The 26,929-nt window shown below is 35.2% G+C and overlaps 1 protein-coding gene across 14 annotated transcripts in view; it reads right to left on the bottom strand.

Annotated features, from left to right (window-relative positions):
- UBE3A (ubiquitin protein ligase E3A) overlaps positions 1 to 26,929 on the bottom strand; it is a 95,528-nt gene that overhangs the window by 50,600 nt on the left and 17,999 nt on the right. For 3 of the 14 annotated variants that reach the window (XM_072795539.1, XM_072795558.1, XM_072795555.1), the window contains exons 2-5: positions 20,762 to 20,825; positions 18,524 to 18,643; positions 16,827 to 17,027; positions 15,303 to 15,347 (exon numbers count right to left, since the gene is read on the bottom strand). In XM_072795539.1, the coding sequence (XP_072651640.1) occupies positions 15,303 to 15,304 (2 nt within the window). In that variant the 5' untranslated portion in view covers positions 15,305 to 15,347; positions 16,827 to 17,027; positions 18,524 to 18,643; positions 20,762 to 20,825. Of the gene's footprint in view, positions 1 to 11,455; positions 11,530 to 15,302; positions 15,348 to 16,813; positions 17,028 to 18,523; positions 18,644 to 19,521; positions 19,644 to 20,761; positions 20,826 to 26,929 lie in introns of those variants that run through there. The other 11 variants (XM_072795498.1, XM_072795510.1, XM_072795519.1 and 8 more) reach the window with 8 other exon arrangements.

Raw genomic sequence — 26,929 nt, 5'->3', positions numbered from 1 at the left:
TTCGATCCTGGGTCTCCAGGATCGCGCCCTGGGTCAAAGGCAGGCGCCAAACCACTGCGCCACCCAGGGATCCCTCAATGGCATTTTTAAATTGAAATCCAAAAAACAAAATTCCTGGATATGGGATCTCAATGGAACCCAAACAGCAAAAACCATCTTGAAAAAGAAAAAGAAAGCCAGTCTCACACTTCCTGATTTCAAAACATCTTACAAAGCTAAAGAAATCAGAACAGTACGTCAGATAAGACACAGACCAATGGAACACATCAGAGAAGCCAGAAATAAACCTTCACATATACGGTCAAATGAGCTTTAGCACAGGTGGCAAGGAGAGTCTCTTCCACAAATGGTACTGGGAAAACTGGATATCCATATGCAAAAGAATGAGGTTAGACCCTTATATCTTTTTTTTAATAGACATGCTGCAGTTGATTTTTTTTAATTTATTTATTTGACAGAGAGAGAGCACACAAGAGTGCAAGCAGGGGGAGCAGCAGGAGAGGGAGCAGGCTCCCCACTGAGTAGAGAGCCTGATGTGGGGCTATGTCCTAGTACCCAGAATCATGACCTGAGCTGAAGGCAGATGTTTAACGGACTGAGCCACCCAGGTGCCCCTGACCTCTACATCTTATATTACATTACAAAAAAAAAAAAAAGTTAAAATGGATTAAAGACATATACATAAAATCTGACATTAAAAAACTCCCAAAATAAACACAGGGAAATAGCTTCATGACAATGGACTTGGCAATGCATCTTCAATATAACATTAAAAGCACATAAAACAAAAGCAAAAACAAATGGGACTACAGTGAACTTAACTTGTGTACAGCAAAGGAAACAATCAATTGAGTGAAAAGACTACAGAATATGATCTATTCAATCTTCTGGATCTGAACACTTAATGTCAGGAAATAGAGAAACTAGAGGGCTGAGACTGGAAGACAATTACAGGGGTAACAGGACACCTCTCAAAGACAAGTGAGATCAAAACATATGAGATGAGAGAAAGCAAGTAAGAAAGCATACAAAGACTACAACCTGTGGTGAGTGTTTTAATTAACATTAAACAACAAACATTAGCATGCCCAAGGGAATGGGAAGACACAGCAAAGCAGAGGTGAAAGATAAAATCGCTCAAAGATAAAATAGTTAGGGAATTGTGATGCTAGGGAGTTGGAAGTTAAGCATATAAACAAAGACATCACAGATCTGGGGTAGAGTGGAAGAGTATGAATTCTTCAAAGACTGAGAAGTGACTGGGAGATCACTAAACAAGAAAGACAGAGGATGACATACTGAGAATGCACAGCTTCAAAAGAGCAGCATACTGAGAGAATAATCCAGAAGCATCAGTTGAGAACAAGAATAACAGTGTGTGGGAAAGGAACAGGTCAAGGCTTACTGCACCTTATAACCTAGCTTCAGTATCTAGTGATGTAGAAAATAATCTCGCCAAGTCATCATTTTTCACTTCTTATTTGGTTTAACCTTGCTGAGAAATGTAGACCTTCTGGAAATTTACTGTGGGCTTTCAGGACACCATTTTCTGATTTCCTCCTTTCTCTCTGGTTGTTCTTCAGAGTTCCCTTCTTAATCTAGAAATGTTTATACTCCCCAGGGACCAGCCATTAGACACTTTCTCTTTTAAATTCTCTTTGGACAGTTTCCTTCTTCCTTCAAAGCAATACCTGATGACTTCCAAATGTCTCCTTCAGCATAGTTCAAACTCTGCTTGAAAATCTAGTCCTATTCTAGGTCCTCTTACTGTTTTCATATGGGCTCTTTTCTTCAAGAAACTTATTATTGTTTCTAAAGATTTTATTTATTCATTCATGAGAGACAGAGAGAGACAGAGAGAGAGAGAGAGGCAGAGACACAGGCAGAGGGTGAAGCAGGCTCCACACAGGGAGCCCGACGTGGGACTTGATCCAGGGGGCCTCCAGGATCACACCCTGGGCCGAAGGCGGCGCTAAACCACTGAGGCACCCGGGCTGTCTGAAACTTACTGTTTAAAGGAGGTTTTGAAAGCCAGAGGATTTTAATATCATAGGAAATACAGAGTTATGGCAATATAAAGAAAGGCAACTTAGGACAAGGTAAGAAGGAAATGAGTGAGTAAAGGCACAGGAGCCCGAGAACATCTTATGACAACTTAAGTTCAATAGTATAAAGTTTAAAAAAGGACTCGAAAATATGAAGTGGCAGGAAGGAGCCAGATTATGAGACTTTATAAAAAATAAGAATTCTGATTTTAGTCAGCAGAGGAGTAATCTAATAAAGGTGACTGATTTTCTCCCCATAAAAATGCACATGTACTCCAATCTTACAAAAAATTTCAGATTTATATACCATTCATAAACCATGACATAAGAATATCTGTAATACAAATCACAAAAGAGTTTAAGCAAGTAAGTGACTAAGTCAAATCTCCCTTTATGATTAATTCCATTTTGTAAACTGGGATCAAAGCTGGCAAAAGTTGAGGTAGGCATAATCTAGGTAATGAGTATTGTAAAAGACCAGGGAAAGAAAGTAATAATAGCAGGAATGAATAAAAGGAAACTAATGCAAGAAATATTTAAAAGATGTAGTTTGTAGGTGCCTAAGTTTCTGTCATGGGTAACTGGGTAGAAGGTAGTGCTACAAAGTGAAATGATAACAAAAACAATGAGCATTCATTAACCTACAGTGAACAAACACAGTTTATTGTGTCCTCTAATACAATTATTCTAGAAAGGAGAATGGAGAAGCCAATAAAGGACCTAGTAAATCAGAAAATCCTGCTTTTAAATAATTTAGGGAGAACAGTATCCTTTTTATTTTCACTGACCTCTTTTAGCTTTGAATCCCATTTACAGCTAACAAATTCTATCTAATAAAGTACACCATTTCCATTAATATTTCTTAAAACCTTTTTAGGGACACATAAGATATAATGAATGAAACGTGTAATTAATTGACATTGATTCTAAAAACCCTCTTATTAGAGTACCTCAACAAAAATAGCCAGATTCTGCTCATTCTTCTCTGAGAAGACTCAACCAGAGGCAGCTCATCTTCTCCTCCATCTCCACCATAAACAAGAAGAGTGATACTTTCTATTTAAAATAGAATGTATAGGGCTCATTAAATGGTGGCTCAGTCGGTTAAGTGTCTGACTCTGGATCTCAGCTCAGGTCATGATCTCAGGGTTGTGAGATCCAGCCTGCAGGCTCTGTACTGGGCACAGAGCCTGCTTAAGATTCTCCCTCTCCCTCCTGCCACTTGCCCCTCTCCAAAAAAAAAAAAAAAAAGATAGAAGAGAATTTATAGAAGTTTATATGATGTTTCATTTGGTTTAAAAAAAAAAAAAAAAAGGTGGACTATGACTCAGGCCAGTTCTATGCCTAACACCTACCTTCATTACTTCCTATGTCTATCAGGAGAAAACCCAGGACTTTTCAGTAGTGTCATGGCCTTTCACTACCTATCAAGGCTTCCTACTTCCAGCCACATTTTTTAAGCACATTTCCTCCTACCACCCAAATCTACATTCAATCAATATTGAACTTCCTAGAGTTCAAAGAATTTGTTTTGCTCTCTTCTTTGGCTCCAAGTCTATAGAAAAGTTTTCTTCTAGGCTAGAATACAATGATCCCTTTTTATACTGAGTCATCCTCAAAGACTCAGCTTACATACCATTTCCAAGATGATTTCATATTCCATCTTTGCTCCCACAGCAACGTGTACCTACTCTCAGTACATCTTATAACTATTATTTAAATGGTAAGCTCCCTAAGAGACATGACTAAATAGCTTCCTTACAATTATGTTCTCAGAACCTAGCAAATTATGAAATGTTAATAAAGATCCTTCAATTTCTGATAGTAACTATATAACAGTGTCAATTAATCCTACCTTTTTCCAGTATTTAACCATAAAGGGAAATAACTGTCAGAACACTTCCCAGTTTCAGAAAAAGGAATTCTCATCACGCACTGTAGGTTGAAATGCAAACTGTGCAACCACTTATAGAATACAGTATGGAGGTTCCTCAAAAAATTTAAAATAGAATTACCCTATGATCCCATAATTCCACTACTGGGTATTTACCAAAGAATATGAAAACATTAATTCAAAAAGATATTCTCATTTTATGTTTACTGCAGCACTATTTATAATAGCGAAGATATGGAAGCAATCCCAGTGTCCATTAACAAACAGATAAAGAAGATGTGGTGTGTGTGTGTACATATACATATACATATACAGAGTATTACTCAGCCATTAAAAAAAAAGAAATCTTGCCATTTGCAACAACACAGATGGATCTAAAGGGTATAATGCTAAGTGCAATTATTCAAAGAGAAACAAATACTATATGACTTCACTCATATGCAGAATTTAAGAACCAAACAAAGAAAAAAAAACACAAACCAAAAAACAGACTCATAACTACAGAGAACTGATGGATACCAGAGGGGATAATAACCACAGGTAAAGAGATAGGTGAAATACGTAAAGGGCATTACGAGTATCCTTAATGTGATGAGCACTGAGTAACACAAAGAACTGTTGAATCACTATACTCACACCTGAAACTAACATAACTAACATAACAGTTAATTATACTGGAATTTAAAATAAAATGGAACAAAAAATAAAAATCACTGTTTTCTGAAAAAACTTCCCAGTTTCATAGGTATATCAGAGGTATAAAAAGAATATGCAAAGAACATGATATCAGAACCTATAGCAGAGGATCTTGAAGAGATCTCCATTTGATTAAAGAGATTTATATATTTTACGTAAAATATACTTCAAGATGTTATTTAATCCACAAATGCAATTATACACACTAAGTACACCTAAATTCAAGTCATACAGAAATACTGTCTCCCATTCCATATAGAAAATAAAAGCATCCAATCTATGCTATATCTCAATTTCTGATTTCTAGTTCCACATGGAAGAGCTAGGAAGCTGCTACTCTAATCTAAAAACAAGTAAAAAGCTGAACAGACTAAAAAATGAACAACTTTTCTTGGATTACTGAGAGAAGAATATAGAACTGCTGCCCCAAAGACTGGAGAGAGAGGCAAATACAGGGAGCCATGGCTTACTGAAGCAGAGAGCAGGCTATTGCCAGAGGAACCTATAATAGGACAGGGAAACCTAAACTATCATGGACAAATTCCTGGAAGGTCAGCACATAAAAGTCTAACCATTAAAAACTCCAGGGGGACCTAGTCCCACCAGAGTGTCCACAATTTTGATATTTATGTCAAGAAGCTCAACCAGGTTCTCACAGCCCATGTTGGAGAAAAATCCCCTCATATTCAAGCAGGAGAGGGAAAAAGGAACTATAATGAAATATACCAGAGCACTTTACTCTTAACAAGGCTTGGCCTCAGAAGAAACTAGTTAACCCAAGCCTAATCTGCCAGGTATTCTCAGAGCCTAACTGACCTGTGTAAGATATATCCAACTCCAGCCCACTCTAGTCATCCTGTTCCACTTAAGGAAATAAAAAAAGGAGAAATATTTGTGAAGTTCACAATCCAGAGGCACAGGCAGGCTCACTAGAAGACTGAGACCTATACACAGGACTATAAAATGTTTCCCTTCCCCCCTACACCTCACTACCATATTACCAAAGGCCTATATATAGTAATTCCTTTTACGTAGAAAATCATACCCAGTTATCAAGAAAAATTACAAGGCATACCAAAGGGAAAAAATACTGAAAAGACAGCAAACAAAAGAACTAAATACAGCAGGGATGTTAGAATTAGCACACCAGAAATTTAAAACAACTATGATTAAAATGCTAAGCGTTCTAATGGATAAAGTAGACAGCATGAAAGAACAGTTGAACAATGTAAGCAGAAAAAAAACCAAAGACCCAAACAAAAAAAGCCCAAGTTCAAAAGCCCCATAACAAAAATGTAAAATGTCTTTAATGAGCTTAACAGTGAACTGGAAACTGAAGAAAGAAACTGAACTTGAAGACAAATCAAAAGAAACTTCTGACAACTGAAAAGCAAAGAGAAAAAAATACAAAACAGAATATGCAAGCACTGTGGAAAAACTACAGAAGTATAACACGTAATGGGACTATCAGAAGAACTTGAAGACAGAATCAGAAGATATATCTGAAAATAAGAGAGTACCCCCTTTTTAATTAATATTAGACACCAAACCACAGATCCAGGAAACTCAAAAAACATCAAGAAGGATAAATGTCAAAAATAAAATAAACAAAAACCCACCAAAACCCACCAAAAAAAGCACACCAAACCAAAAAACTATGCCTAGGAATATCATTTTCAAACTACAGATAACCAAGGATAAAGAAAATTTTTTGAAAGAAGCCAGGAGAAAAACACCTACAGAAGAACAAAAATAAATATTACATCTGACTTTGCAGAAACCGTGCATACAAGAATAGAATGAATTAGCTAAAGTATCAAAATTTAAAGAAAAAAAAAAAAACTCACCAAACTAAAAATTCTGTACCTTGTGAAATTATTCTTTAAGAGAAGAGAAAGACTCTTAGACAAATAAAAAATTGAGGGCAATCTGTTGTCAGTGAACTTAACTTGCAAGAAATATTAAAAGAACTTCTTTAGAAAGAAAATTATATAGATCAGAAACTCAAACCTATATAATGACAAACTACTGAGGAAGGAATGAGTAGAAATAAAATAGCTTATTTTTCTTAATCATCACTGATCTAACAGATAAGTTTGTTCAAAATAATAACACAATGTATTTAGTTATGTAATACTTATGTGTATATAATTTTAAATATGTATATGCACTTATATATACATACGTGAAACAACAGCAGTGATACAAGGACAGAAGCAAGAAATCACGATTATTTTGTTGTTATAAAGTACTCATACTCCCTGTGATATGATACAATGTTATTTAAAAGTAGACAAGGTTAAGATATAAAAACTCTAAGGGCAGCTGGGTAGCTCAGTCAGTTAAGCAGCCAACTCTTGATTTTGGCTCAAGCCAAGCTCTAAGGGTGGGGAGATCGAGCCCAGTCAGGCTCAGCACTCAAAGGAAGAAAGAACAGAAGACAGAAACAGGGAAAAGAACAAGGGCAACAAATAGAAAATAGTAACAAAACTGTTAGATATTAATCTAACTATATCAATAATCACTTTAAACACATTAGTGGTCTAAATTAAAAGCACAGATTACCAGAGTGGGTCAAAAAATAAGATCCAACCACATATTATTTACATTTAAATATAAAGATACAGATGAAAAATAAAGAGGAAAAATGTATCATGCTAACAATAATCAAAAGCAAGCTAGAGTAGCTATACTAATTTCAGACAGCCAACTTCAAAGCAAGGTAAAATCATGAGAGATAGAGTGGCACAATGTAATGATCAATACATCAATTCTCCAAGACATAACAATCCTCAAAACATAACAGAGTATCAAACTCGACGAGGCAAAAACTGAGAGAACTACAAAAAAAAAAAAAAAAAAAAAAAAAAATCACTAACATAATTGGAGACTTCAATACCCCTCTATCAGAACTGGGCAGATCCAACAGGCAAAAAATCAGTAAAGACACAGTTGAACTCAACAGCATCATCAATCAACTAGATAGAATCAACATCAATAGACTACTTCATCCAACAACAGATTACACATTCTACTCAAGTTAACATGGAACATGCATCAAGATATATCCCATTCTGGGCCATAAAATACACCATAACAAATATAAAAGAATAGAAATCATACAATGTCTACTCTCAGATTACAACAGAATTAAACCAGAACCGGGACACCTGGGTGGCTCAGTAGATGAGTGTCTCACTTTGGCTCAGGTCATGATTCTGGGGTCCTAGGATCAAGTCCCACATCAGGTGTCCCATAGAGAGGCTACTTCTCCCTCTGCCTATGTCTCTGCCTCTTTCTCTGTCGATCATGAATAAATAAATAAAATCTTACAAAAAAAATCAGTAACAGAAAGATAACTGGAAAATCTCAAAATACATGGAGATTAAACAAAGCAAGTCAATAAAAAAAAAAATCACAAGAGAAACTAAAAACCTTTTGAACTAAATAAAAATGAAAACAATTTATCAAAATTTGCAGGATGCAGCAAAAACAGTGCTCAGAGGAAAATTTATACTTTGAATGCATAAACAAAGATAAAAAATTAATCATCTACATTCCCACTTTATTAATCCAAAAAAGGAATAAATTAAATCCAAAGTAAGGAAAAGAAAAGAAATATGCTAAGAGAAGTCCATGAAATTGAAAAACAGAAACCAACAGAGAAAAATCAACGTCCAAAGCTGGTTCTTTGAAAAGATTAATAAAATCAGTACTCCTCTAGCCAGGCTAAGGGAAAAAAAAGACCTAAATTGCTCCTATCGCAAATGAAGTAAAGGGACATCACAACAGATCCCATGAACATTAAAAGGGTAAAAAAGATATACTATGAATAACTCTATGCCCACAAGTTTGATACTTAGATGCAATGAACTAATTCCTTGAAAGACACAATCTGCCAAAACTCACAAGAAGAAAGACAATCTGATATGAAAACTGAATAAATAACCTTCCAAAACAGAAAGTGCCAGAACCAGATTAGGTTCACTGGGGAATTTTGCCAAAAATTTAAGTAAGAAATTGTACCAGTTCTCTACAATCTCAAATGATCCAAGCTTTGTGTCTATAGTCTAATCTGATTAAAAGGCCCAGCTTTAAAAGCAGTAAGATCTTTCCACTTAAGACAATGCTGATAGATCTAGAAGGCACTATGCTAAGTGAGATAAGACAGAGGAAGACAAAGACCATATGATTTAACTTACATATATAATCTTAAAAAAAAAAAAAGAACAACACATAAATCAGGCAAAAAGCAGAAACAGATTCATAAATACAGAGAACTGATGGCTGCTGAGGGGGAGGGAGTGGGGGCAGGATAGTAGGAGGGGCAAAATGAGTATAGGGGAGTGGGAGGTACAGGATTCCAGTTATGGAATGAAGAAGTCACAGGGATGAAAGGTACACACAGGGAATATAGTCAATGGTACTGTAATAACATTGTATGGTGACAGATGGTAGCTACACTTGTGGTGAGCATGGCATAATGTAGAAAGTTGTGAATGACTATGCTGTATACCTGAATTTAATGTAACACTATGTGCCAACTAGATGTCAAAAAATATATAAAATGCAAATTCGAGAAATTAAACTTTATATACCTAAAGAAATAAATATTTTCATTATTGTTTGTTTTTTAAAAAGGTTCACCTTTCCTATCAAATGATAGAATGCATGTAGAGTACGGAGCATAGTGGCATGTCCTATGGTAAGTGTTCAAGATGTTAGGCGCTAACTAACTACACAAGGTCTATGGGCTGTGTACATATTTATCATTTATTTACACATACACTGATGCTCGAAAATTCTTCCTACACTTCTGCAAAGGAATTAAAAGGGTTGAAATAAACATTTTACATTAATTTAGTAATTTCACTCTTTCATATATAAGTATTTACTACCTATTATAGACCAGGCACTCTCATTAGGTTTCCACTCTAGTATTAAATGAACAAGACAACAAGAAAATCAAAGTGAAACAAGTCAACTGACATTAAATCCTATGATGATAAATCTAACAAGGTAATCAAGAACACAACACATGACCATTCCTTGATAAATTTGGTCAAGGAAGGCCTCTCTGATAAGGCATCACTGAGGTAACTAAAAGGAAGCCATGTGGATATTAGAGAAGGGTCACAAACAGTAGACACGAGTGTTAAGAACATTGAAACATAAGTGCAAGACCATAAAGCCAGTGTAAAGACAAGCAAGAGAAATGGAAAGGCCACACAAGTGCAAGGGAGCTCATACAGGTCCTGGCAGATCCTCAGATTTTGCTCTTAGATGGAATGCCCTTGAAAGTTCTGAGCATAAATAACATGGTTTAACTTTGATTTTAAAAAGATCACTCTGAAGGCGCCTGCCTGGGTGGTATAGTTGGTTAAGCATCTGCCTCTTGGTTTTGGCTCAGGTTGTGATCTCAAGCGTTGTGGGATCCAGCCCTGTCAGGTTCCTGTGCTTAGCATGAAGTCTGCTTCAGATTCTCTCTCACTCTGCCCCTCTCACTCATGCTCTCTTTTTCTCTAAAATAAATAAATCTTAGGAAAGATCAATCTGGCTGCTACATAGAAAATATACTGAAAGGCCCAAGAATGGAAGCAGCAAAACTACTGAGGAACAATTTCATTCTCTTGGCAAAAGATGATGGCTTTAATTAGAGTGATAGAGGTAGAAATGGTGTAAAAGGACAAGTGGTTGAATTACGGTATTTTAAAGGTGGAGTCAACATGATTTGCTGATAATTTAAGTGAGAAACAGAAATCAAAGATGCTTCCAAAGTTTTAGATAAACTGGAAGAAAAAAAAAAGAGCTGCTACCAACTGAGATGGCAAAAAGATACAAGACAAGTAGAGGATGAAAATCAAGAGCTACTTTGGACATGTTAAGAGAATCAATCAGACATTCAATTATTGGATATATGAAGTCTACAACTCAGAGGGTAAGTTAGAGTTGGAGACAAATATGAGAGCTATCTAGAGATAAGAGATAATGATGGGCCTGAGACCTGAGTGCTAGTTCATACCAACATGTAGAGAAAACTAAGTACTTACGGAAATAGCCTTGATATGCACTGAACCATAAATCACTTAATACGTTTACCCATGTTCCACTTATTGTCTTGGTTATACACCTGAAAACATATCCTAAGCATTAAAGATAGAGGTGGAGAGTAAAGACCAAAGGAGGAGAAATTGAAGTTATTAGAATGAAATCATTAAAAAAAAAAAAATAAAGTCTAAATTAGTATATGCAAAAAGACTCCAATAATATATAAGCTTACAAAAAAATAATAATAATATATAAGCTTACACAAAATACAGAGACAATATACATACAATTGGATAAAAAGATCTGGGTTATTGTGTTAGTTCTATTTCTAGGCTCAACTACAGAATGATATGCAAATGTTAGAAATTTGTACTGTTTTTATGCACCATGGAGAATAGAAAACACTAAGAACACCTGAAAACAAATGGGTAACTTCTTTTATATAATTGCCATTTAAAATGCACCCAACATGTTCCCTAGTTAAAGGATGTCAAATGCAAATGTGTCTCCAAGTGCCCCCAAAAAATCATACTTCAATAAATGTAAGATGCTGCCATTAATCAAAGACCCTAGTTAATTCTTAGGTAAAGCCAAGAATCCTTCATTATCTATTTTGTAAATCCAGACTCAGAAAATTATAGAACCTGGACCTATTTACCTTACTAAACTACTGCCTGATTATGGTTTCCACAGGTATAGGAATTTGAGAAATGGGGGCAGAAATGAAGACTCAGAACTATATTCCAGCGATTATGTGTGGAACCTTACATACCGTTATCAAGACATCATAATTTCCTGCTAGTCCATGTTAACATGGCCAAGTTAAACAGTTTAACAGTTCACTGAACTCAACCAGAACTCCAGAGTTTCATCTGGAATCTTGTGACAAATATCCTATTATGCCTCGCATTCTTGTCATCCTTGATTCTTACTACATAGTGCCAAACTTCACCTACCCTTTTCTATTCTTTACTATTATTACTTCATCCCACTAATCTACTCTACTACAATCTCTAGAAAAAACATTTATAATACAGATTGTCCTTAATCTGCAACTGCTTTATATAATGGTCCCGGTCCCTCCACCTCTTAGCTTTCACTAAAGCCTGGCTTACCCCAAAAGGCACTGCCTATCTTTTACCTTTTCTGTGAACTGACAACTAAAACCCATTATTCTTCTAATTCCTTATATTTAAAGCAATATCCATTAAAACAAAATATAACACAAACAGAACTTGTACTTTGAAAGCCATGTTATCTATGTGAATACCTTTCCTCTCTCTTCTGGTAAATTATACCCATTATACTAACAGCTTCATTTTGCACCAGTCACCTGGATGCCAACTTCGATGCCAGTGTTCACAATCTATCCCAACACTTTAGCTCCCTCTTATCCAAAATACTTGACTTTCTTCAAAAAGGTTCACCTCCTCTGTCAGCCAACCATGACTGTAGGCATTATTAAACACACAACCCATGATCATCACCATCCACCCTTCTAAAAATTTCATTTACACTGAACTATCTCTATGACCTATCGGGCTTTTTGTAACCAACCCAACTCTTGTGCCTGGCCCCACAACCTATCCAATCATGGTATTCACCAATGACATATAAATTCAACTCCTTCAGTGTTAACAACCTATGCACATGCCATTAGCATACTGCCCCATCTGCTCTGCTAACACCCAACCTTGAAATACCATGCCACTTTTCTGGCTAGTAAAGGGTCTTTAAACTCCAACTATGATAAGTTTCCTAACTTCAACTAGCTGCTCAGTAGCATAAGACTCAATATTTGGTCTATTTCTTCATTCATTCCCCCTAGTCACTTTCAAAGTTTTCATAGTCTTCTCAATTCCCTAATCAAACCCTGTGTCCCACAAAACAATATTAAAACATTTTTCTTAAAAAGTTACATGATCAGAAAGTTACGATTTTTAAAAATCACTTAATTAGGATGGTTAACTATCAAAAACAGATAATTACAAGTACTGATGAGAATGTGGAAAAATTATAACCCTTGGATGGAGTGTAAAATGGTACAATCCCTATGAAAAACAGTACGAAGTTTCTTCAAAAAATTAAACAAAGAATTACCATATGATCCAGCAATTCTACTTGTGGGTATCTACCCAAAGAAATAAAGGTAGAGTCTCAGAGCAATTTAGACACCCATGTTCATGACAGATTAACTATAGCAAAAACGGGACGCCTGGATGGCTCAGCAGTTGGGCGTCTGTCTGTCTGCCTTTGATTCGGGGCGTGATCCCAATCCAGGGATTGGATCCCACATCGGGCTCCCTATGGGCAGCCTGCTTCTCCCTCTGTCTTTGTCTCTGCCTCTATCTGTGTCTCTCAGGAATAAATAAATAAAATCTTAAAAAAAAAAAAATCACAAAAACATGAAAGTAATCCAACTGTCCATCGATGGGTGAAAGGATGAATAAAATGCCATACACACACACACACACGAATATTATTTGGCCTTAAAAAGGAAGAAAATTCTGACACATGTCACGGTGTGGATGAACCTCGAGGACATTACACTAAATGAAATAAAGCCATCACAAAAAGACAAATATACATGATTCCCCTTGTATGAGGCAGAATTTAATAGTCTAATCAGTGTGAAAATCAGACACAAAAAATAGAATGATGGTTGCTGGCAGATGGGGAGAAGGGGGAATTGGGAGTTACTGTTTAAAAGATACAGTTTCAGTATTGCAAGATGAAGAGAGCTGTAGAGATGATGGTGGCAAATGGTTGCATGCATCATTGAACTGCACAGTTAAAAATAATAAAGATGATAAATTATGTGTATTTTACCACAAAAATTTTTTTTTGCCAAATTAAAAAAAAAAGGTTACATGGACACATAAATTTGAGAAATACATCTTACAGTCCCTTCTTGGAGATTCACAATGTATAACACCACTTTAGAGTATATTTCCACCATTTTCAGTAAAGAAACCTGTTTAACTTTGCAGTTTCCAAACTCAACAATTGAACCTCCTTTTCAAGAAATGTGTCATATCATCTCAAAGGAGACAAACAGTGGTACAGCAGACCTAAACGAATTTACTGAGAAAATTCTTTGAGAATGACTTGACTTCCCCATTCACACCTACAAACATAGTTAACATCACATATCCATCTTTAGCTCCTTCAGTAGTTTTGGAAGATAGGGGCCTTCGCTCTTATTCAAAAGCGATCCCTATACCTATTTCTTCTTTCCAACCCTTACTACCTTAAAAACCTTGCTTCAGTAATTACCATTTTCCTATTAACTTAAACTTCTTAAATTCCTACAACCAATCACTGAAGTCTTAACTATTTCACTTTCCAAATATTTTTCTTACATCCAGGGAATGTTATCCTGAATTCCTATCACTGTCCTTCTTAAGGCTTTCATGGACTGAACTATTGAAGCCCTGATCACCCTACCACCACACACTTCTCTTGACCACACACTTCTCTTCAATTAGGTTTCTCTGCTGCCAATACTATTAAAATTTTATGTCTAACAAGGTTACTACACCTTCCTTAGCAAATTCTTTTTTGACCCTCAAATACCTATGAAACAGGCCTAGGCCCTTCACATAGCATGCAAGGCTTTAACCCTATCAAGTCTTATCTCCTTTCTATTTCCTGTCTTTCAATCAGTTTATGATTTAAAAATCCTCAACTACCTACTGTTCCCTAAGCTCATTGTGCCGATTTATAACTTTACCCATACTTCTGCCTAGAACAACCCTGCCAATGCTTTCTGCTACTTAACTCCCAATTATACTTCAAGATTTAATTTGGCCGTCCCTGGCCACCCTGACTTCCCTGCATTAGGCTCCTACTATATACCTAGGTAACTCAATACTCCTTTATGTTCCTGTTGCATCCTAAGTATCCTTCTACTATGATGATTGATGATTTGCTTTCCTGTCCTTCACACTGATTAGACTATTCTGTGGGCTAGGAACTTATTATGAAGCAACTTTGGTTTGTTTTTTGGCTTTTTTAAAAAGATTTTATTTATTCATTCACGAGAGACACAGAGAGGGAGAAAGGCAGAGACACAGGCAGAGGGAGAAGCAGGCTCCATGCATGAAGCCTGATGTGGGACTCAGTCCCAGGACCCCAGGATCACATCCTGAGCCGAAGGCAGGCGCTAAACTGCTGAGCTACCCAGGAATACCCCATGAAGCATCTTTGTATCCACAACACATCACCAGCTGCCTTATATATAGTAAATATTTAATAAATGATTATTAACCTGAATTCTTTCCCCTATTTTCCCACAACTGCTAGGTAACCAAAAAGACATTAGAATCCAGGAGTATACAACTACCTATCTAAAAGTAGAAATCTAAAAAAATAAAAAAAATAAAATAAATAAATAAATAAATAAAATAAATAAATAAAAGTAGAAATCTAATGATATGGTACCAAAGTTTAAAGGAATTTTTTTGGTAGGAATAATATAAGAAAGTTCCTCTCTCGCAATTGGTTTTTTTAAATTATATTACTCTTACATTTGGAAATTATTTTCAAATAATATAACACCTTTAAAGCAATCTAGGGTAACTTAAAAGACACCACAGCTGCAACCAAGATACACTTACATTCGGCTAGCTTCGATGTCGTCAGACTGAGGTTCTCCTGGCGATCTGTAAAATGTAATTGAGGAAAATTAAGCAAAATATTCCATATTCCAAAAAGGGGCAGACATATTATATTAGAAGACAAATTTGAAAACAAGATTTAACTGTTAACAATTTTAAAAGTGACTAAAGATTTTAACAGAAGGAAAAGTTATCAAATCAGATTGCCATTCAACACGTTTATTATAAAAGCTGGACTAATAAAAAAAAGTCAGTGCATTTTTTTAAGGAAACTGTAAACACTGTATTTAGATACCAATATACAAAGCAGTATAATGTATAATAAATCACAGTTATTCACAAAGTCAAATATTTATAATAAAAACATACAACTATGAAACTTTCTACAAATACTGGTTATCCAAAATATTCCAAGTATTCATTTACTGGTATTCACAGTCCCAAACTGTATTTAGATCAGGGGTCAGCAAACTATTTCCTGGGACAACAAAGTAGGGCCTGGGTCAGTCACCTATTTTTGTTGTATTATTAGAATAGAGCTATGCCCCACAAAGCCTAAAGTATTTATTATCTGGACCATTAAGAAAAGTTTGCCAACTTATGCTCTAAGTAATTCAAATTTAAATCTAATAGCCTTAATGAATTTTGAGATACTTTAAGTGAGATTTATCATTCTAATCATTATTATCTTGGTTCAACAATGAAATTAACTTTCCCTGAAAATATACTGGGGCAAGATGCACTACATATCAAAAGTATACCAAGCTGGGGTATTAAAATTTTACTATGGATAATTATGAACTGATTTGTTATTAATAGTTGTCAGTTGTTTTCTATTATTTTTTAAATATACTATCTTGCATAGAAATATTCAAAACTCTTAGGCACTAAAAAGTCTGTTATTTTCATTTTGGGGTATGAATCAATTTTGCCTATTTCTACTATGGTGTTAAAAAAAGAAACTCCTATTACCCTATTCAGTTTTATAAACAGCATCAGTATATTAAATCAATAGAATAATGATTGCTAACACTCAAATTCTCAATTTTTTTAAGAGATCAAAAGCTAAATGACATTTACAATAACCTGAGTTTTAAATCTATCACTGACTTGAGACTAATCTTGAACAATTTTAACAGAAGAATCTTAAAATCAGAGCCACATCAAAAAAAAAAAAAAAAAGAAAAGTAACAAAAACAGTTTTCCACATTTCTTAGCTGTTAAAAATCTGATTTATTAGACTATGAAAATTACCCCTCACTGCAGTTCATTCATTCAGAGTCCAAGGCCAAGAACGCAAAAAAAAAAAAAAAAAAAAAGGAAGAAAAAAAAAAAAAAAGACTCCAGCAGCTCAAATATTTTAGAACCTCTTTGCAGTATATTTATTTTCAATTTTGCATAGTTATATTAGAACTAAAAACTGGGGCATGCTGGAGGTGGCAGGTGACTTGGCACTGACACAAATGCAAAAATTTCACTCCACCCTCTCCCCCAGGGAGCAAGCAAATCACCTTTGTGACACACCTGGTCTCCACCAGCCTTGTGGGTAAGTACCCCAAGATTGCTTCCAAACTTGTTTGTATGTCTCAGACAGAAGAGCTAAAAACTGATGATAACCCCATGTACCAGCTGACTCATTTTTGAAAGTGCGACCCTCCAGCATCAGATGTCATACTGTAAAGGAGGCAGAGCAGGCTTGCAAAACAAAAAATAAACCTGCTGGCACTAAGGGAAGAAAGGCAGATTAGAAGCTTTCAAACACGCAGGCGGCAAAACTTTCAAAATTAATAGGGAAAGAGAAAGAGAGAGGGAAAAAAATGAGGACACAATGACAGGAAAATTAAAATACTACTGCAAAAAGGTAAGACATAAGCAAGAAGGAAAACAAATTGGAGTCTTAAAAGCACAATATATACTACAAAGTTTTGAGAAATGGGATTGAAATTAAATACATCATCAAATGGTAGTTTTCCAATTTCTGTTCCCTAAACAAAAGAGTATGTAAACATTAGCATCAAACTGTCACCAAATTATTGTAAATATATAAGTGGATTATCATTTAATATTAACATATATTCAAGTGAGCTTCGAAAAACCATTTATATGTCAAACCAAGTAATTTAAACCAATTCAGTCTAACAGAAGGATAGAATATGAAAGGATTGAAAGAGATATTACCCTAAAAGAGGTCTATCCCTGGGTCTCTTAAACATGGTTATTAGCGCAAGTTTTCTACTCAAAATGGAAATTATTTTTAATTAAGAGAAAAGTGAATATACAAATAACTAAGAGAAACACTTTTCTTACAGTAATATGTTAAAATACACAGCTGAATAAATTTCTAGTCATTCTGCTTATATTTCTGTAATATTATGAATAGCTTACCTAAACATATCTTAGTTAACATTCAGATTCCCGAAACTATTAAATTAACATCTAGCAATAGTTTCCAAGCTTTACTTTGGCCCCACTACAGTTTCTTTATTCGTTACTGTCCAGTTTTTGGAAGTAAGGGTCTAGTACATGTTCATAGTTTTACCAAATTCAGGATATAATCAAAGGGGAAAAAAAACTCAAAAGTACAGATTTAGGTTAACCTAAAGTTTGTCACAGTAACAAACCAGAAAAGGAACTTTAAAACAAACAATAAGTAACATTAAAAAATAAAAAATAAATCTCAGAAGAGTCTCTATTTTAGGTCTTGATTTGGATTACAGAAAAGTAATCACAAAATACTTCCTACTCTAAATACTGCAGTATGAGCCAGAACATTCAAATGGAGGCTCACTTCCAATAATAACAGGTGTAGCTTATCCAGCATGCAAGCCACTCCTTTTACCCTCCAACTGTAACTCTCTACGAGAGAAAATTACATCAGCTTTATTAAACCTGTAAAAATTTCTAAAGCAGCATTTGAGTTAAAACTCTCACCACATTAAATGCACATTGAGCATTTTTTCATAGCTTTTATAATGTTCAGAATGATATTTTTTACTTAAAAGCTTGACATTCTTGAGAAATACTTTCCTGTTTACTTATACAGATAGATCTGGGGGGGGGAGCATAAAATATTTCAGGAAGGATATTAAATGGAGAAGCACATTAACACTTAGGTATACTACTTATTCCTGCCAACTATACATTTTCTTCATTTTGTACAGTATGTATTTTACTTTACAATAACAGCCTTTTAAAGGCTGTAAAATAACATTCAAAATTACCTTTTACAAGCTGTGGCCATTCGGTGACATCAGGGTGATCACAGCTTTGAGTCACTGATTAAAAACAGGTTGTCACACCAGTTTAGCTGCTAACTTGATCTGAGCGTAGGTTTAATAACTCTAATAAATTAAACAAACCTTTAGTTAGAACACTTTAATATATAAACCCAATCCATTGTTCAAAACATAATCTTCAAAGCTTTAAATTAGGTGTCAATGCAACATTCTTCAGAAGAGTAATTATTATAGAAATGCTTTTAAAGACTATTTTCCAGCATTATTTTTTTTTCCCCTTTACTGATCTCTTGAGAAAATGTGGTGATAATCTCTTATACTTTTATGGAGTGCTACAGTTTACAAAAGCACTTTGGTGAAGAGTTATCTTGCTTGAGTCTCATGACAACTTTGGCTCTACCTGATCACGAAAGATACTAGAGTAAGAATTTAAGAAAAACAAAAAAACAAATTAAGCAGGCTGAGAGTGATTAATTGACTCACTCAAGATTTTAGAATTAGTGTTGAACCTTGGATTAAAACTCAGATCTACTGACTTCCTATCCAGGGTTGGAATTTTTTGGTTTTAGTTTTACTATACAGTTTCATTAAGTATATATATGTAACTGAGCAAATATTTAGAATATGGACTGAGATCCCACTCTTTGGCAATTGTTTAAATGAGACTAACAGTCATATGGTTTTCCAGGTAGCTAAATGCTTAACAGATAATTATATATATATATATATACACACACACACACATTCAAGTCTAGTCCCACTTATTCTATATTTAGTACGGTAATCAAACATTAGCCCAAACCTCTTGGGGTACTTCATGAAAATGTGTTCTATTCTTTCTCAACCATAAACCCACTAATACTCAATTCCATGAAAGAGATTGGCAAAATATAAAAATACGTCCTCCTCCCTCAATCTAGTATCTTTTGATCCCTTTACTTGGCCTTATCTGAACTTTCTTGATTGTCACGGTTCAAACTTACCAAGCATCCTAATCCTATATAGTTCTGGCAAAGATCTGAAATAACCCAGGATCGAGAACTCTTTGTGCAAGTAGTTCTTCCCCTTGATTATTTCCCTATCAAACTGTATAGCCAGGCCAAATCTGAAAAGTGAATTGAGGAAAAATGAGAAAAAAATACCCTTGATAATGAACACTTTCAAAGTGACAAGAGACAATCATAGAAGGTGGTTACTGGCATGGACCCAAAACCCAATATAAAATAGTAAAGTATCTGAAAATACCTAGAGAAGAGTCAAAATGTTCAGTGCTGCAGCAGCCTAAAAACTTGGCTTCAAATTCAGATAAGGGTGAAGATTGGCCTTAGTCTCTTTAGTCTATATAAATAACTAAATAACTTTAGGAGACTACAATAAGTATTACCCCTGAAAGAAATAATTTCCCTATCAGAGCTACCAGTCTCCTAATAAGAGCCTAAGACATTCCTGAGGTCAAATAAGGAAGAGGCATTGGCATCCCTGAAATGAACAATGTCCTCTCTTGGGTTCTCTCTCATAAGACTAAATGTGTATGTAGATTTAGAAGATTCAAAGAAGTCTAACTTTCTAACATGTCACCATAAAAATAATAAAGTTAAAATCTCTTGACTAATCAATTGAGGTAAATTCATTAAAGAGCGACATGTATTTTAAAAATTATTGAGTCAAGTTCTAGGCTCCTCTTTTATGAGGTCCAGTATTCCAACAGAGCACAAACAAGTTCAAGCTCCAGAGCCAACCTGGATTCAAGTTCCTGTTTGGTTATTTCCTAGATGGCAATTCTTGGCCAAGTTCCTTAACCATTCTGAGCCTCACTGCATTCATAAGGAAAACTAAGATGAGAGTAGTGTCTTTTTCAGAGGGCTGTCCTGAAGATGAACAAACCAACACATAATTTGCTCAGAACAGTACCTGGCACATAGTAAGAGCTCAACAAATTGAAGCTACTATTAACTCATATCATCTAACAGCCAAACCTGCCCCCTTCAATCTTCTCATACATAAGATTTAACTTCTCATAACACACTAACCTCTTCTGATTTCTTTCAGGATCCCACTTATGTCCCTCATAGTCTACCTGGTAGCACAGTGACTTAACACCTAGCACAATGCTTTAAAAATGGTAGGTACCCAAATTTGCTGAAAATGTTTGTCACTATTCTAACCATGACATTAAGATATACATGCAGTTTTGAATTCCAAAATATAAAAACAGCAACATACCATATTTCGCCAAACTTCTGAGGAGCTGGTGAATTCTAAAATCAGGTTCTTACAGATTTTTAACCTAAAATATAAAACACCTCACTCAATTCTTTTCACAAAAACTGGATAAACTAAAAAAAAAAAAAAAAAAAAAAAAAAAAAATTCCCCAAAAAATCCATTGAAAGGAAATTCATTTTTTGTAATATTTATGAATATCCAAAACCATACAAGTGTCCCTAATGCTGTTGCCAGGACACATGCAAGGGTGGTTAGACAGGTTCTGTTGCCTTGGTGCTTTCAGCTGGCAGAGCCATATTTTCCATATTCATCCACAGAGCTGACAGCATACCATTTCTTTATTCTTTCCTCCCTCCAAAAGGGCTGAGAATATATGACAACTGTTTGACTATATGCCTCTAATTCCTTCAGACACCTATAACCATTTAGCTTTTACTTAAATTCTCTATGCTGAGCATCTGCTATGTTAGGTACATTATACAGGCATCTGCCCACTGCCTCCTAGATTAGCAACCTTGGACAAGTCCTTTTGTCTTTTGAGTCAGTCTCAGGCCTCAGGTTGTTGTGAATTTTAGAGAAAATGTTTTCAAAGTATGTAGGACAATGCTTACTGATACTTAAAAGGAGCTCAATACACAGCAATGATTATTTCTTTAAATCAAATATTTAACATGTCTATCAAAACTTGATCATTAAAAAAACAAATTCTGAGCTTGAAGCATGTGTCCAAACAATCACTATAAATTCTTAACTCATTTGTTAATGATCAGAGCATTTCTCAGTGGAATAAGAACTACAATCTTTTAATCCATCTCCTTTAATCACATATGAAGAAACCAACTCCCAAAGACTAAGAAAATCACTCAGTGGCCTATAGGTTGATGGTAGAAAATGAATGCACAGCATATATAAACACATCTTTCTTCAATTACCCAAGTTTTAAGACCTTGGAGGACCAAGTCTCAATCTATTCAGGAATAGAATCAGCTGGGAAAATCTGTAAAAAGTGGATACTTGATCTTTACTTTCAGAGACTGATTGAGTACACAAAGTAGAGGTGCATGAATTGTATTTTTAACATATATTTCAGGCAATACACAGATCTCAATTTGAAAAACCTTGCCTTAGAAGATTAAGAACACAAAATTACAGGGAAATATACCAAATCTAGAATGATACAGGATAAGTAAGACAAACTGTAAGAACCAGAAATGTTAGTCTTTTTGCAAACCATTAGCACCCTAACGACTTTATTTTTGTATCTGTGTCCCTCTTCAACAGATGGCTCAGTCTAATAATTAATAATCTAAGAAATCCAATCTAATTAAGAAATGCCTTTACTGGTATACATTCATCTGCCCCTCTAATATTTTCATTATTCTTACAATGGTCCATCTGCCTACTCTCACACTATATACGCACAACACACATATACATATGTCTCTATATTATTATTACTACATCTGGTATGCACTTCAACTCCTCTCCAACAGCCTATTTCCTTCACCTCCTTCTAAGCCTAGGTCAAAACTTAATTTCAAGGACTACCTTTTCTATTACTTTTTTGTTGTGTTCCCTCAGCACTTCTCTTCTCCTTTGCACCATGGTTATGTCTTAAATTTATAGGTAAAGCTACTTGTAGCTTTGTAGATTTATAAATGTCACAACTCAACGAAGACTGTTCTCATCCATTCTGTAAACTAAAATGTTTAAATACTGCTTTCATATATAATCCCCACATAATCCCCTCAACTTCATTAACCCCTGTTGAGTTGTGAATCAACACAACCCCTCCGAAAGACCTGAAAACCATTAGCTCAGCTGCTAACATACAAAACCTTTCACCTAACATTTTTCTTATAGAAGTCATCATCATTCCTGTGTATTCTAAATCCAGTGGCCCCAATCCTACTTTATTTCTGTAGCATTTCACACCACTAATCACTCCTCATCTCCCTCTCACTTCCATAATGCTGTACCCACCCCCCCATATTCTTCTACCTGTGACAGCAACTACGTCTTCTGCTAGTTCATCTTCTTACCTTTCATTCTTGGTCACCCAAGTTTCTTGCACTAGCCCCTTTTCTTAACCTAAATTAATTATCTGTGCAATGTCATCTATTTCTAGAACTCCCCTATACTTAGTACCCTTAACTCTACATCTTTATGCCTTTATCTCTTGAGTTCTAAGACTGCTAGTCTCAGTTACCAATCGTACACAGATATTCGGATATATTATTAGCATTAAAATCAAACTCAGTTATTTCCCAAAAAACTCATTCCACCCTAAATGCGCCTGATCTTGCTGTTTTTCTAGTTACAAACTAAAACTGTTGCCAATCTTTACTTTTTCCCTCTCATTTTTATTTAGCCTTTATTTTTATTTAGCCTAACCATCAGTTGATAATTTAACCTTCAAATTCTTAATCATTCATTCAAAAAAATGTCCACTAGTGGAAACTAATACAATGTTATACATCAATCATATCTCAATTTTAAAAAATGTTAAGAGATTTTGAGTGCCTATAAAGTGGATAAAAACAGTGAAAGAAACTAGACATAATCTCTTATCCTCATGTAATGGGCAAACTGGGCACTATTAATAAAAACCACAATAAATTATGCAACTGCAATGGATAATGCTGTTCTGAGGGAGAAACATAGGATATGATAAGCGTATACAGAGTTCTCACTTAATTTGGGAGGACAGGAAAGGTATTCTTCATGAGGTGACATATAAACTAAGCTGTAAGACATTTATCACACATATTAAGAAAAACCCAGTGAGATGATAATGGCTCTGCCAGTCCAGTCACCCAAATTTGAAAACTGAGTCATACTCTAAAGAGAAGGCCCCTTTCCCAGTATAGTAAATTGCTCACCCAATGCTACCAATTCTACCTCAGAAATCCCCTATATTTCAACACTTTCAAAATAAAGCCAAATCTCCCAAACATTTCAGACCAAACTATAAACAATTTGGCCCAAACTTGTCAGTCCAGACTAGACCATTCATTGTTACATTTCTAATGCTTGAAGATGCTCACAGAATAAACATCTTACAAAAGAGGAGTTTTCTCTTTGGTGATTTGCTTTAGGTCATTTAACTAGTAAATATAAGGTTATGATTCAAACCCAAGTTGTCTTGGCCATACTCCTTCCCTTGTACCACCCTTCTAATTTAAAATCAAACCCTATAAATTTTATCTTTGAAATCACTCTTCCTTTTTTTTCTCCATGCACACCAAAACAGTACAGACCCTCATTACTTCATCTGGTTTCCTATTTGCCTTTATCCTTTACTCCCTCTACTGGAATTATCTTCCAGACTTAGGCCATATCACTGTAAGGCTCAAAATATTCTATGCTTCCCCAATACCTAGAAGATAAATTTCAAACTCCACATATCATATGAAATCCTTGCCACTGACCCCGACCCATTCATATAAGTCTTACTGCCCACTACATAATATTATTACCAGGTTACTTGATGATCTAGTACTATCATTGGATTACTGGTTATTACATACTGGCCATTGGTAGTTCTGACTTCAATGCTTTTGTTTTTCAGGTCACTTCACTCCGTATTTCCCTATCCTTTGCTAACTAAATAAACTCCAGCCCCCAACAATCTATCATACCTTATTAAAAACTCTATTCACTCTAAAGGTTGTATCTCACAGGGTTCCCTAAACTCTTCTGTAAATAACCATTGTCTTTTGGGTCTTACTATACACACAATAATTTCTATCCTATAAGTATAATTTTCTACCTTATAGCTATCTGTGTACATACATCAGTCCTTCCAGCTGTACACTGGTTCATGATAGGGCTCATCTTTATCTAAATTTTTATTCTTATAGTAATGGAGAGTATGTTCTCCTGACAACGTATCTCCCCTCAACTTAAAAAAAAAAAAAAAAAAATTAAGATCCATGGCCTGCTGAAGAATTTTGGGCTAGTTCCAAATGGAATTCATGTAGAAACAAACAAGGGTATTATTTTTTTCCCAATTAACACAAGTTTAATCCAATGCCAATTTAATAAAATTCTGAAGACCTAGCATACCAGGAAAATCAAGAAAATCATTCTACCAGAGATTAAACCACAGAATATTAAATAGTGTAATTACAATCAGTACAACTCTCAAAAGACTGACAATATTTACTAAAATTAAGTGCATGCATACTCGGGGACTTAAAAATTCCATTCCTAAGTATGCATCAAACAGAAATGAGTACATATTTAGTGGAATGTTTAGAATAGCAATATTTTAAGTAGTCTCAGACCAAGAGTAACCAAATTATATGCCCACCAACAGTAAATGAATGAATTCTGGTATATTCTGGTATATTCCTAAAGTGGAATACTATACAGCAACTACCATAAACTACCAATGACTACAACCAACAATGTGGATGAATGTCACAAATATGTTAAGTGAGAGAAGCTAGACACAACTAAATGTGGATTCTAATGATATACTGCATAAAAACAGGCAAATCTAATTTATGCTATTAGAATTAATAATAGGATAGCAGTTACTCCCAGAGGAAGAGAGGGAATAAACAGTGTAAGAGGCTTCAGAGTTGCTGCTGCTGTTATTTCTTGATCTGGATGCTGGCTAAACATGTGTTTAGTGTGTGAAAGTTCACAAGCTATATGTACATTTTATGTGCACTCTTCTCTATGTATATTATATTTCAATTAAATATTTATTTTAAAAACCCAGTAAAGTACAAGCATTAGATAAATAGGTAAGTGGAACAGAAGGTAGGCCTAGAGAAATATCCAAAAGTATGTTAATAATTGCTTCTTGTCAAAACAAAACACGAAAACAACAACTGGATAACCTATATGAAACTCCTGTTTTCAGACCCTGCGCTGGATAACAGGCAGTGCAGAACTGTGATCCAAGAGAGAACCAACAGAAATAAAATGAGCCCCCTCATCCCGTGCTCAGATTTCTGCCTAGAGGCTCTTTTCAATATGTAGCCAATGTAGGGAAAACCTAATCAGAGGACAACAGTATCACTAAAGTGAAAACCAAGAACTCAAGCATTCCAGAGGCTGAAGGATAGAATTTGCAAAACCAAGTGAGAAGAGAGCAGCTACACAGAAAAAACGTTCCAGAAATCTGCCACTTGGCAGTCCTTTGATTCTGCACCTGAACTGTAAGGCAAAAGATTCCCTGAAGCTAGACAAAGAAGAGTAGTGAGTTGAAATATTCCCAGCTCATACAGGACTGGGAAATCCCTAAACTCCACCCCCCCACCAACCAGAGTGAACAGAACATACTAACACTGGGGACATTTTGTAAAGAACTAAAAAGGGCCATGCCTTTATAGTAGCTACTAGCCTTAAATATAGCCTTCTGTATACACACCCTAATACAGCCTTGATCAAAGTGGCCAGCAAGTTACTTAGCTGGCTGCCAAAACAAAATTTAATACTCTAAAAAGGCAACAAAACCAGTCACTCAACAACAGACTATTACAATGTGCAGCATCCTTGGGATGCATGGGTGGCTCAGCAGTTGGGCGTCTGTCTTCAGTTCAGGGCATGATCCTGGAGTCCCGGGATCAAGTCCCACATCAGGCTCCCTGCATGTAGCCTGCTTCTCCCTCTGCCTCTCTGTCTCTCATGAAAAAATACATAAAATCTTCAAAAAAAAAGGGGGAAAAAACTACAATGCGCAGCATCCAATAAGTAACTATGAAAACAGAAATATGACCTAGAACCAAAAGAAAAACCGATAATCAATGGACCCTGAAATGAAAGAACTGATGGAACCAGTAGATAAAGGTTTTCAAATACTATTATAAATATGCTCAAAAATTGAAGGCTGAATGAGTAAGAAACAGAAAACATAAAAACCAAATAGAAGTTTTAGAAATACAAACTAAGATATCTGAAAGTATTTGACACTGTAGGAAGAAAAAAACAATGAAACCGAAAACAAAGCAAATTGAAGCAGGGAGACACAAAGACTAAAAATGTTAATGACCTGAGACAAGATCAATTGGTCTAACACACATGTAACTGGAGTCCCAAGAAAAAGAGACTGTGTAAGAGGAGGGGAGGTAATTTAAAAAAGAAACAATGACTGACACTTCAAATTTGATAAAACTATAAATGTACAGATCAAAAAAACACATGCAAAAAGA

The sequence above is a fragment of the Canis lupus genome, chromosome 2, assembly GCF_048164855.1.
Source record: "Canis lupus baileyi chromosome 2, mCanLup2.hap1, whole genome shotgun sequence".
In the NCBI taxonomy this organism is placed as follows: Eukaryota; Metazoa; Chordata; class Mammalia; order Carnivora; family Canidae; genus Canis; species Canis lupus.
This window is presented reverse-complemented; position numbering and strand designations above follow the sequence as displayed.